At 44.6% G+C, this 12,178-nt stretch overlaps 2 protein-coding genes across 2 annotated transcripts in view; one reads left to right on the top strand and one right to left on the bottom strand.

Moving 5' to 3' along the window:
* Positions 1 to 454: 454 nt before the first annotated feature.
* Positions 455 to 3,552, bottom strand: LOC134207155 (uncharacterized). The gene is made up of 2 exons (XM_062682876.1): positions 1,401 to 3,552; positions 455 to 1,344 (listed from the first exon to the last, which is right to left on the bottom strand). The coding sequence occupies exons 1-2, from the start codon at positions 3,550 to 3,552 to the stop codon at positions 455 to 457; spliced, it is 3,042 nt and encodes a 1,013-aa protein (XP_062538860.1).
* A 6,497-nt stretch (positions 3,553 to 10,049) lies between these two features.
* The window catches only part of LOC134206144 (uncharacterized), a 44,279-nt gene continuing 42,150 nt past the window's right edge, over positions 10,050 to 12,178 (top strand). Inside the window, exons 1-2 of the mRNA XM_062681834.1 lie at positions 10,050 to 10,276; positions 10,345 to 12,165. Coding sequence (XP_062537818.1) covers positions 10,220 to 10,276; positions 10,345 to 12,165 — 1,878 coding nt within the window. The 5' untranslated portion in view covers positions 10,050 to 10,219. The remainder of the gene's footprint in view (positions 10,277 to 10,344; positions 12,166 to 12,178) is intronic.

Here is a 12,178-nt window from a genome sequence, read left to right as displayed (position 1 = left end):
CATCCGGGAAACTATCCCATTGAGCCTGTCGCCAGAGAACCGTTTCTGCTTGCTGGAGCTCTTTTGGTCCGAGTGGAACCTTTACTGACACGTAGTTTACTGCAGTCGCTTCAATCAGTTGTCGTTGCTTCGCCGTAGCTCGTTTGGTCACTATTGGCTCTCCTCTCCCCTTTTGTCGGCTGTTGCCGGTAAACCTAAATACGCTTGCGGTCACTCGCAACAGTTTCGTACAGCTAGAAATCGGTTCGGAGTCGATCACTTCGTGGAAAAGTACAACCCCTCTCACTCCTACCTCCATCTTTTTGGTCTCCGGTTCATGCGCTGGCCACTCTTCTTGCGGCCGATATAGGAAAAACGGCCTGTTGAACCACTCACCTTCACTTTGCAACGGTGGACCACCTTTCCCCCAATTTGTCATCATGTCTGCGATGTTGAACTGAGTTTGAATCCATCGCTAATCTGCCACCTTCGTCAGCTCTTGGATTTCTGCGACCCGAAAAGCAACGAATTGCTTGTATCGGTGTTGGTCGGATTTGAGCCAGCTGCACACTGTGCTGGAATCGGTCCAGAAAACGGTTCGGCTAATACTGTAGGAGCGAGTGCCCAGCACGGTTTGGCTCATCCGGGCTCCTAGCACAGCTCCCATGAGCTCCAGACGGGGAATTGACTGGCGTTTTATCGGTGCCACTTTTGCCCGCGACATTACCAGACTGCAATGGACTTCTCCTAGGATTACCGCTCGCAGATATGCGATGCAGCCGTATCCGTGTTCGCTGGCATCGGTGAAAATATGCACTTCCAGCGAATCAACTTCGGCGTACCTCGCACCGCCGAGATAGCATCGGGGGATCCGGATCTCCTCTACTTGCGGCAACAGTTTTGTCCACCGCTTCCACAGATCCCAGGAATCTGTGTCGATTTCTTCGTCCCAGTCACATTTGGAGCGCCAGAGATGCTGGATGATTATTTTGCCGTGAATGGTGAACGGCGACAACAGTCCGAGCGGATCGAAGAATCCCATCACGCAGCTTGCGATGAGTCGTTTCGTAGGACGTTTTTCCTCATACAGGTACGGCATCATGTCTTCCCGGCTCTTTGTTGAGAACGAGAATTCGTCCATCCTCGGGTCCCAGATCACTCCCAGAACTCTTTCCTTCAACGTCTGTTTATCGCAGCCGAAATGCACCGGCGCCGCCGGTTTTTTCTCTCCAAGACTTCGTAGAACTTCGGGCGAGTTGGACACCCAATTCCGGATCTCAAAACCTGCTTTTCGGTGGACTAATCTAACCTCTTGTGCTAGGGAAACCGCCTCTTCTACGGTGTCGACACTGTCGAAGTAGTCATCTACGTAGTGTTTGTGAATGATGGCCGCCAACGCTTTAGGGTATTGTGCGGCGAACTCTTCGGCATTCCAATTCTCCATAAATTGGACCAAACAGAGCTTATCGATCCAAATGTCGTCACGTCCATGACGTAAATGCTTGAGGAATCCTCCGGCGTATTCCGGAAGATGAACCGCTGCTTCTGTTTGTCCTCTGCGCGTATCTTCAGGTGGTGGAACATCTCCTTCAAATCTTCACCGAACGCAATCCGCCGTTCGCGGAAACCCTGGAGAACCTTGATCAGCGGTACGAGCATGTCCGGTCCTGTTAGCATCTGATAGTTTAGAGAGACTCCTTGCACCGTCGCTGCGGCATCCAAGACGAGATGGATCTTCTGGGGCTTCTTTGGGCTTTGGACGACATTGATCGGGAGATACCACTCTTGGTCGGCGGCAGTGCCCGCTAATTTCTCAGCGGTAGCGAGATGTGTGTACCCTTTCTGCTGGTATTCCTTGATATGTCTGCTGATGCTTTCTATCAGCTTTGGACACTTGTCAAGCCGCATTCTCCGCAAGGCAACTGGATAGCTGTCCGGGAACCGTGGGTCGTCTGTCTTCCACACCAACCCGGTCTCATAGCGATTGCCGATACGTTTAGTGGTGCGTTCCAGTATTTTCCGGGCACGTTTTTCCTCTTCCGTTTCTTGCGGTATCATCACCACCGACTCCTCCAGCGCGTAGTGGCTTTTGAGAAGCTCATGCAGGTCATCATTGGTGATCTGTTGATGGTACCCGAGGTAGTTGCCGGCCGCCACCGTAGTGGACTGTCTGGGTCCGTAAACCGTCCAGCCGAGGTTGGTATGAACAGCAATAGGCTCCATTGGTGTCCCTACTTTTGCCTCCAGTGGCGCGAACGAATGAGTATTGTTCGCCCCGATTAGCAGCTGCGGCTGTCCATCGTAGGACTCGATCGGCAATCCTCTCATGTGGCCGTACTGCGCAGCAAGTTCCTCATGGTCCAGCTTTTGATGCGGCAACATCAGCTTTCCAACTGTATGGACCGTATGCAGCAACAATTTGTCGCCGGCCGCTGGACTTGTACCCGACGCCCACAAACTCATTCTCCGGGACTCTTCCACACGCGAGACATTTCCCGTCCATTTGATGGTCAGCCGCTCTCGTACTCCGATTGCGCCCAGGCGATCAGCGAGCCTTTTTTCCACCAACGTGACCGAAGCACCTTCGTCCAGGAACGCCAACACCGTCGCCGACTTTCCTCCGCAGTGTAACTGGACTGGAACAATCCGGAACATGACTGTGCAGTTTGTCCTTATGTGCGCACTCAACCCGACCACATTTCCCACCGGATGCATCAGTGGATTGTGGAATGCCCTACATTCGCCAATGTTGCAGCGGATGTTGAATTTGCACTGCCCTTTGTGCTCGTTGAGACAGACGTGGCACAGCTTCTCCCGATTCACCAACTTCAGCCGCTCAGCATATCGCAGCTTCCTGAACTCTGTGCAGCGCCGCAGACGATGATCGGTGGCTCGGCATTGTTGGCACGGTTTGAGCCTCCTTTCTTCGTTCAAGTTAGCCGCCGGACTGCTGCCTTCGCCATGGCAGTACAGCGCACCCTTCTTGGCTTCACAGGCGTCCACCACTATGTCCATGAGGAAATCCGTCAGCGTTCGCAGCGTGGTTTCGCCGTGGCCTCTCCGGTAATGAACCCATTCACGCTTCTCACGATCCGGAAGCTTGGCGACCAGCGACTTAATAAGCAGCGGATTGACGAGGTGTTGCTGTAGACCCGCAGCCTCCAGGTGCCCGCAAAGTTGTTCCACCGTCTTTCCGAAAGGAACAAAACTCCGGAGGTTGTCCGGTTTCGGAGGCTCCAAACGATCCACCTTGTCCAACAGACTTTGTAGAAGCTGCTCTGGGCGGCCGTAGTGCCGTTGTAGCTTCTCGATGACCCTCGGAATCGATGCCGGCAGAAGTAGCTGCCCCGACACTAGCTCGAGTGCATCCCCTTCGAGTGCTTCCTGTAACCTCATCAGGTTTTCGTGGTTCATGTAACCACAGGCATCGTTGGAGGCATTGTACGCTGCATAAAACAATGGCCACTGTGCCGGTTTGCCCGAGAATTTGGGAAGTTTGTAGGTCAACTCCTTTCTCGCTGCTAACTGGACCTTTGTCGGTCTGACCTGCTTAGGGTGGTCGGTATTGGCCATTTTTGTCAAATACCGGTTTTCGGTATTTGATGGAGTCAAAACCGGTAATACCGGTAAAATACCGGTTTTTGTGAAAATTACAGGTAGTAAAAGAAAAACTTTTGATTTGGACTTCTGGATGAAAAACAATATTTGTTGACAAATTTTAAATGTTAAAATCATTGCTTGTTGAGCTGGGCAAAGCGAAACTTAAGTAGACATTACATACTGAGCGACTCATCTCCCAATCCGCATTGGATTTTGTTAGCAGCCAACTACTGAGAATGCCCTCTCTGGTTCAACCGAAGTAGGACGAATAATTCCAAGACCGTCGAAAATCAGTGTCAAATACTTGCCCTTAATCCCTTCCGATTCATGTAGGAGAATTCTTTACGGATTAAGTGCAAGAATCCTGGAGTCAACGTATTTGCCACCAGCAACGCAAGTGTTTTGCTTTGCTACAGTCTCTTCACAAGTTGTTTTTCAACCGATAAACCAGAAACATATTCAAAGAGGCATCTTCTTCGTACCGATCGTCAGGTATGGTCGTTGTCTCAGTTTTAACGATCGCATCAGGAATGATTAGACGCTTCAAGATACCATACGCTTGCCTTATCAAAGTAGCTCTGGATGCCTTGAAGAAAATGCCAAAATCGTTTCTGATCAATTGCTTCACGGCAGAATTATTCAAAAAAGCAAAAAGATCGGCGTATTTGGATCGTCTCTCTTGGATTCATTCCTTAAAAGCATCGAAATAGTGGCGGAAATTTCTGTGGCTTGATTTGATAATAGTTCCAACGTAAATTGGAACGGCACGTCGACTTCATATAGAGAGCAGAACTCACAGAGCAGTAGTTCCACAACAGCTTGAACAGGTTCGAGGGCATGAATTATTTCAGCGTGCCTTGGCATCAGCCACTAATTCAAATTCTTTTCCGAATTCAGAACGGATATATTTTTGCAGAAAATCGTTTTTCACAGGTGATCTACGGAAAAGAACTACTACGGCTCGTACAGTTTTTATAATTTCTTACATTGCGGAAAAATTCTGGACGATATCAACAATGTTCATTGAAGAAAAAGTCAGATTTTTTATACTGACAGCAAAATTTGAAATACCGAAAATACCGGTATTTTCCGTCTCTAATACCGGTATTTTCGGTACTCAAAATTGGCCGGTAATACCGGTATTACCGGTTTCGGTACTACCGGTTAGACCACCCTAGACCTGCTGTTGCCCCAGCCCGTCTTGGCTCACGTTGTCGACCATCCTCCTGCTCGATTGCAAGGCGCCCGCCTTTGCGCTTTCTTTTGTCGCGACGGTGGCTCGTTTATTCAGCCGCTTTCCTCCATCGGACTCATCGTATTTACCCTTTTCTTCTTCGCTGCTTTCACTTTCGTCGACGTCTTCATCATCCTCGTCGCTATCGTCGTCGTCGTCCTCTAGCCGTTTGACGTTTTGCTTTGTTAGCTCCAACACTTTCCTATTAGTATTGCCGGAAGGACCCGCCCGTAATCCGCTAACTACGATCTTTGACTTCAACTCATTCGACGCCGGACTACCCGAAAGCTCCGCCAACCTTTCATCCATGGCCGCCATTTCCATCTCGAATGACTTCTGCCTCGCCTCCATCCGCTGGATCTGCTCCTTCTTCTTTCGCAGCATCTCAGCTTGCCAGGCCATCCGCTCCTCTTCTTCTTCAGCACGCATCTTCTCCTCCATCTCCATCTTCTTCCTTTCGTATGCGCGCTGTATCTCCTTCTCCTTCCTTCTCAGCTCCATTTCCGCCTCCAACTCCCCCATTTGCCGCTTTTGACGTTGTTCCAGCGCTCGCACTTTCGCATCTACGCTAGACGTCCCGGTGCGGGAAGTCGTGCTGTATTTGTCGGACTCGTCCACTTGCTTCCTGGGACGGACCGACTTTTTGGCGTCCTTCTGCTTCTGGTACTCCTGAGCCTTCTGCATACAGATTACATTTTGGCAGTACCACATCTTCGGTAGTCCCACGCAGCGTATGTGGAACCACGCGGAACGTCCATCACAACCGACCATCTTTTCGTCGCATGTTGATGGACCACAGATCCCACACGGAGTTCCCGTGAGGTCCAACAGGGTTTTGTCAACGGATTCGGAATCGGAACCCATTTTGTGGACGGACTTCTCACAAGCGACGCTTTTGTCACTACTTTTTTGAGAATGTTCCCGAAGGGAATCCAAAATTTCTGAAGCAGCACACTTTTTTTGTGGCGATGCTCAAAACTGTAATTATTTATTTTACTCAATACAAATTTACAGCTTAATCTTATCAATGACTTACAAGTAGTGGTTTCCTTCTACCCACTAGGTTCGACTATACTTCCAGGTGTCAACTATAGGTTCACCTACCCTACTTGGATCTCGCGAATTTGGTCGGACAGTTGCTGTTCAAATCTTCTTATATATAAAAATGAAATGGTCTGTGTTCGTATCCGCATAACTCGAAAACGGCTGGATGGATTTTTTTCATTTCTTCAGCACATATGTTTGTTATCGTTTCCGACGGGTTTATATGATATTTCCTCATGTAAAAATCACGAATATGGTTGAGTAAATAGTGAACAACTAAAATTAGGAATCGTAAGGAAATTTCGCATGGGCAGCTAAAACCGCGCATATTCGCCTACTATGCAGGACAACGTCTGCCGGGTCGACTAGTGGTTTATAAATAAGCTATGTTTTTCATTGCATTTCGTTTTAGGGCTTACTTACGATTTACTCAACCGTTACAGCGATTCTACGGCGGTTTTCCAAAAACTTCCTAAGGTCGCACTCTCCAATAATCACCGAATCTACAGGTAAGTATTTACAATATCAATATTCATTCTTTCTAATCATATTCTTCTTTTTTTACAGGTCCTACTCACTTGGTTCTTTCGATACCACTAACCGACGATTTATCCGGATTATTTTGTAGTATTTTTCACTACCAAGCTCACAAATTCAATTTTGGAATAAAACTTAATTATCACCGAACTAAACACTCTCAACTTTACTTTTCGATCGCAAAATCTTTATTTACCTTTTCTGCCCTTGTTTGCGTCTTTTCTCTCTACTACTTCTACATCCTACACTCACTCTCCCTCTATCTACCACTACTATTGCGCGCAAGCTGTCATGTTGCAGCTATGTTGCGCGTTAGGCCTGTTCACCGCTAGACCTGTTCAATGCGGCGTCGCAACACAAATATTAGGTTGATTCAACCAAACAGGTTCGTTTGAAACTAACAAAATCTACTTTGAAGCAACAATTAACTCTAGTTTGAATTAACCTGCATTATGGTTATAATTAATACCGGATGATTTCAGTTTCTTTTCATATCTAATAAATACATACAAAAACAAATCAATCATAATATCATAATCGAGATCATAATTTTATTCAACATCATATGAAATAATGTATGTTGTGATTTTATGAAACCACTATATAAATATTTATTTTGCCCATCGGTCGCCCGGAAAACTTGGGGGTTGAATTCCTGGTTTAGTCATACAATAATATTTGCAATTCAAATATGTTCCTATACTGTTCCGGATCGATATGATCGGGCTTTCAGTTTTAACATTCCAGGAGCTTCCGATTGTTCTCTCTAGATCATAGTTTCCCAAAGTGGTGGGTCGCGACCCCCCAGCCTGTGTAAATCTTATGGAAGGGGGTCGCGACCCCCCAACTTTGGGAAGCTATGCTCTAGATTCCTCAAATCGGGAGATCATGACATTAAAATAATATTCGTCTGTTATGATTCTAAGGCAGTTTTACTTACATTGATAGAGAGTTCCAGGAAGATGTACATGACTGCACTTTATTTTTTATGTCGTCTGAAACATTTGAAAATTTACGTACGAAACACTTACAGACCGGATTTCACGGCAAAGCTACAGACAAAATTAAATTTTCAATGCACTCTGCACGATGGTAAATAAAGAACAACCTAAAATGTAAGCTCATCTCAAACTAATCATCTGGTTCTTTTTTGATCAAACAATCATTTTGTTTGATTCAATATGTCAAATTTATTGAAATAACCTAATAACGTTGTTTGACATATAAAACACACCACATTTAAATTCAACTCGAATAATGGTTGAAACAAACTAAAATATTTGTTTGACATAAACATAATTAATGTTGTAGTAACCATACGTTTGGAGGTAGAAACAAGCTTAAAAAGTTGTTGTATCAAACTGTTCTTTGAAATTTGAATCAAACAACTCAGACTTGAAAATAACCAAAATTTTAGTTTGTAATTCAACCAACATTTTGGTTGTTTCAAACTAGATTGGTTTTTCTCCGTGTAGGTATCTTTTGTGTGTCCGTTAGTAGCGCTGAGTATGTGGGTATGGGTTAAGAAATAGACGGCAAGCTAGATTATTTTTGCTTGTGTATTTCTTATTCCTCTCTGCAGCAGAAATGATTTCTGTTGCTTGGCTAGATGGTGCTTGAGGTGCAAATAATAAACGATCAGCACGTGTGCGGTACTGGACTGGAATGCTCATACAAGCTCGCTTGTGTTGTGTACCGCGAGCGTGGTATTTTCGTTTGTGCTGTACAAAATACAACAGCGCGCGTACTCGAGTGCGTAGGCTCGAGGGAGTTTCTCTATGCGCGTGTTTGACAATGATTTCATCAATTTAAAGTGAGCTGCTGAGCTGCATGGGCTTCTTTAAAAAAGATTCATGGCTCATCAGCTCAATGTAAGGAAGCGAATCTTTGGAACAGCTCCCATCTCTAATTCAGATATGCAACATTCACAAATCCACTCAAACATTTGTCACTTATAGGTAAGATAAAATGAACCGTAACAGTTGTTATGTTACTTTTAATCAAGTATGTGTATGTGGCCATTATGTTAGATTAGGATTTAGCACTCGAGAAATTATTCGTATGTTGACGAAGGTCAAAATCTTTTGTTTGTATGTACAAACATTTCTGAAAAGGGAGAGAACTGATGTGTTCTACCTGAATGATGAATTACATTGCGCGTTTGAGAAGTGTATGTGTGTAGAGCAGACATGCTATTAATAGAGTAAACTCTAAATAAATAGTTCAGTTGACTCTGATCTGAATGCCTAACCAGGAAAGAACTCTTTACCCTTTCGATGAAGCTCAATACTATCACCGTCTTTAAGATTTATAAATATTAATAACTTTTACATATATTAAACTAGGGAAGATTAAGAATACACTTAACAGCTAATCCTGTCCATAAATGCATCAGAGGCCCATGTAGGTCTATTATGTTGATACTTGTTTTGCCTAACTTACATAAATCTAAATTTTACGTCAATTTTTTTGTGGAATGGATACGGGGAATTGACTGATATCCCATCGTTATTAGCTGGTTATGGAACAACTTCTTGCGTCCGTGTACTTAATGGAATAGTGTGGGTTCAAGTCCCACCGGCGACCGAATCTTTTTTCGCAATATCTCATAAAAAACACCTTAAATGGCAAACTTAACTATGTACATCTTTAAAAAAAATCTGACTTCCCTCACAAGTCATTAATTAAGAAAAAGTTACGTCCATCTTAATCACGGTAAATACGAAGGAATACCTAACAGGTCTTTTGCCTCGTTTTGCCAGTCATTAGACTGAAAGTGAGTATGCCTGAGTTAATTAGAATAATTTTCCAAACTAAACCATCCGCTCTTGAAAGAACACTGAGCTCATGCGACGTAGTGCAGTGGAAGATTTGGAAACCAGCTATTTCCCACTGGAGCCGGACTAGCGGGCTAACACAGTATGCCCGGCTGTAGAACGTGATTCTTACGGTAACGGTTTAACTGCTAGAGATCTTCCGTGTATTTTACGCCTGGTAAACTTGCTCGGTATCGGTCTAAAATTTGTTATTTTTATGATATTTCGGTACAAATTTTGATTTTCGATGCTTGTCCTTTTTGTTCTAATCTCAAAAAAGTTCTTTCATGTTTAGCTATTAAAGTCTTGGCTCCTGCTCGAGGTAGATATGTATGTTATTTCTCAGCCCATGAAGCCCATGAAGAACCTCACTGTTAGCTGCATTAAATTGCGGAGAGTTTCAGTAATTGCAGCAATTCGACTTATCTGATTTATTTTTACACAGATCAAACCACAGTTTACACCTTCCAGAATTTCATCATCCAGGATAATGTAGAAATGCAAATCCTAATTATGATGCATGATGATAATCTGAGTAAAATTTTGCTTTACAAGAGAGACTTTTTTGCTCTTAGAGCTTGCACCACGAATAGCACGCTATCTATCGTCAATGTTTTAAAACTGATTTTACTTTCGGTTGCAACCATTCTAGCTATTCGCTTTCAAGTGTTGCTTCTACACCCCTGCCTACCACGTGCGCGTTCACTGTACCACTCTATTTCCAGCCAGCAGAACAGCATGGTGTGCAACGACGCGCGAAAGCATTCACCTTTTGGGCGATAGACACCGCATGTCTTATGCTTTTGTTCATGTTTATTTCCAGCATGGCGATGCTGCCTTATGTTGCCCTACATTCGCGGCGTGCATTTTTCGGTTGCACATGGCAACGGCGCGAGTCAAAACAAAGTAGACGCCGTTGGAGTTGTCATTTCTCGGTGAGTTTATTTCCGTCCGCAATTTTCTGTAGATGTTATTGGCTTGAAAGTTTACTTCAACAAAACCAAAAAATATGGACGTGGATGTGGACGATTTTATACGGCGATCATCGACGAGCTACAACTTCCAGGTATGATGCTAATGCATAACTCTTCCATAACCAGTGAATGTTCAGATATGTCGTCTTTTGAATTGCAGTACATCAACGTGACCAATTTGGACCGAATAATTCGGAACGTTCAGCGAAATTCCGATGCAAAGGTCGATTTAAAATCCGTAAATGAGGTTCCTTCGATCCCGCAACAAAATGGAGCCACTCGACTGTTGTCCGAGGACGAGATCAACGATATTTTACGTGCAGCAGAAGAGGATCTGCAGGATCAAGGCACCGGATGCGTTGAATCATCGACGGCAGACGATCAAAAAGATTTGGAGCTCGATCGAGAGGATTGCGATAGTGATCATACCGTGACTTCGGTTCCTTCGCCTGTTTCCTCCATGTCTTCTATCATCATGGTGATGTCGTCCAATGAGTTGAGAGAACGCCACTCAGATGAAGCGGCCGACATTGAAGATAATTTGAGATTCGAAGACGACGAGTACACTCTGAACGAATTCGCGTTCAGTTCCAGTGAATCCCGTTTACATATTGAAGACGATAGACAAGTTCAAAATTCGATAGACACGTGTTTTGAGTTTATGGATTCGGAATCGATCATTGAAGAAGTGATATTGGATAATGACGAAGAACGAGATGGCGACTCTGAAGGATCCGTTAATGTAGCGCCGATTATTAGAGTTCGATCGCCAGTCAAACCGGCATCGGCAATGATAAAGACTTATGAACAAGAGCGCGAAGAACCCATCAATCAGGTAGAACCCGTGTTGGATTTTGCTGAGATTGAGCGGAACAATTCGAAGCGAAATAAAACGCCAATGAGACAGAAGATCCCTTCTTTAGAACGAGTACGACCTCCTTCGAGAAAATCGCTTGTGGAGGAGTTTGATACATTCATCAAAATCACTGAATTGCAGAAGAAAATTTGTTTTATGATCGATGATGTACGTCATTCTCTGGGAAAAGTTGACGAACCTGAAGATGAACTTGAGTTCAAAAAGCGGGAAAAACGAACAGCGGAATTCCTCATTCGGTTTCAACGAAATTACCTTTATCAGATCAATAGACTAGAAGAAGACGTTTGTGTGTTATCCAAAAGCTCCTCGGAATTCGCTCAAAAGGTTTACCAATTGTACAAATTGATATACCAAGGTCTCAAATTCTATTTAAAAAATATGAAGTATTTTGTGATAAGTGTCAGTCCGGAAAAATTGTGGTCGCTTGTAAAACAAATTATGAGTTCAACAAAGTTGTGTGTGCAAAAAGAAATCTTCGACGAAGATGATTTGATCGTAGAAGAAATTTTTGAAAAGTGTCATCAGCTGAGAAGAAGCCTAAAAGACGAAGCCAACAAGCTAAAGCGTAAATCCAACCGGGTTCAGTCTTCCAAATCACATCCAGTCAAACCAGCCGCCGCCATGCAAGTTCCAAAACTGTCGATGTATGGAACAAAAAATGCTACACAGAAGCGACGTGTGCCGCAGCGGAAAAGCGCACCCACGCCCACCAAAACTGCCAAAAGTCATAAATCGGACTCCCCAAAACCCCCGTCCTCCAAAGATGTTCTCAAAAAGACACCTCGAGGTCGAATAATTGCTGTTCCGATGACAAAATCCAGCTCTTCCTCGCTTGGGCAAACAAAGAGCGCAACTCGGGTTCGATCTGCTGTGCGAACGCCTGCGAAAACATTAGACGATGTCGTCACGCTGATCCAGCAGCAAACGGACCCGTTGGCCGACTCTCGCCTGTTGAAGGAAGTGTCCAGTGCGTTGACGAAGATGTCCTCCAGCCGAGATGCAGCTATAAGCCCGGAAGTGAATCAGCAGTTGCACCAACTCATCATGGAAACCATCCAGAACATCACCAAGCAGCAGCTGAAACAGCTGATCCCTTCCCTCGAGGTAAGTCATCCAA

The sequence above is a fragment of the Armigeres subalbatus genome, chromosome 1 (genome assembly GCF_024139115.2).
Source record: "Armigeres subalbatus isolate Guangzhou_Male chromosome 1, GZ_Asu_2, whole genome shotgun sequence".
NCBI lineage: Eukaryota > Metazoa > Arthropoda > Insecta > Diptera > Culicidae > Armigeres > Armigeres subalbatus.
This window is presented reverse-complemented; position numbering and strand designations above follow the sequence as displayed.

What these genes read in the sequence shown, in the direction of transcription:
- LOC134207155 (XM_062682876.1), bottom strand. Translation starts at nt 3,552, where the DNA reads ATGGCCAATACCGACCACCCTAAGCAGGTCAGACCGACAAAGGTCCAG. An exon ending in GAGAATTGGAATGCCGAAGA is followed by an intron (nt 1,345 to 1,400) that starts GTTCGCCGCACA and finishes AACACTACGTAG; the next exon opens with ATGACTACTTCGACAGTGTC.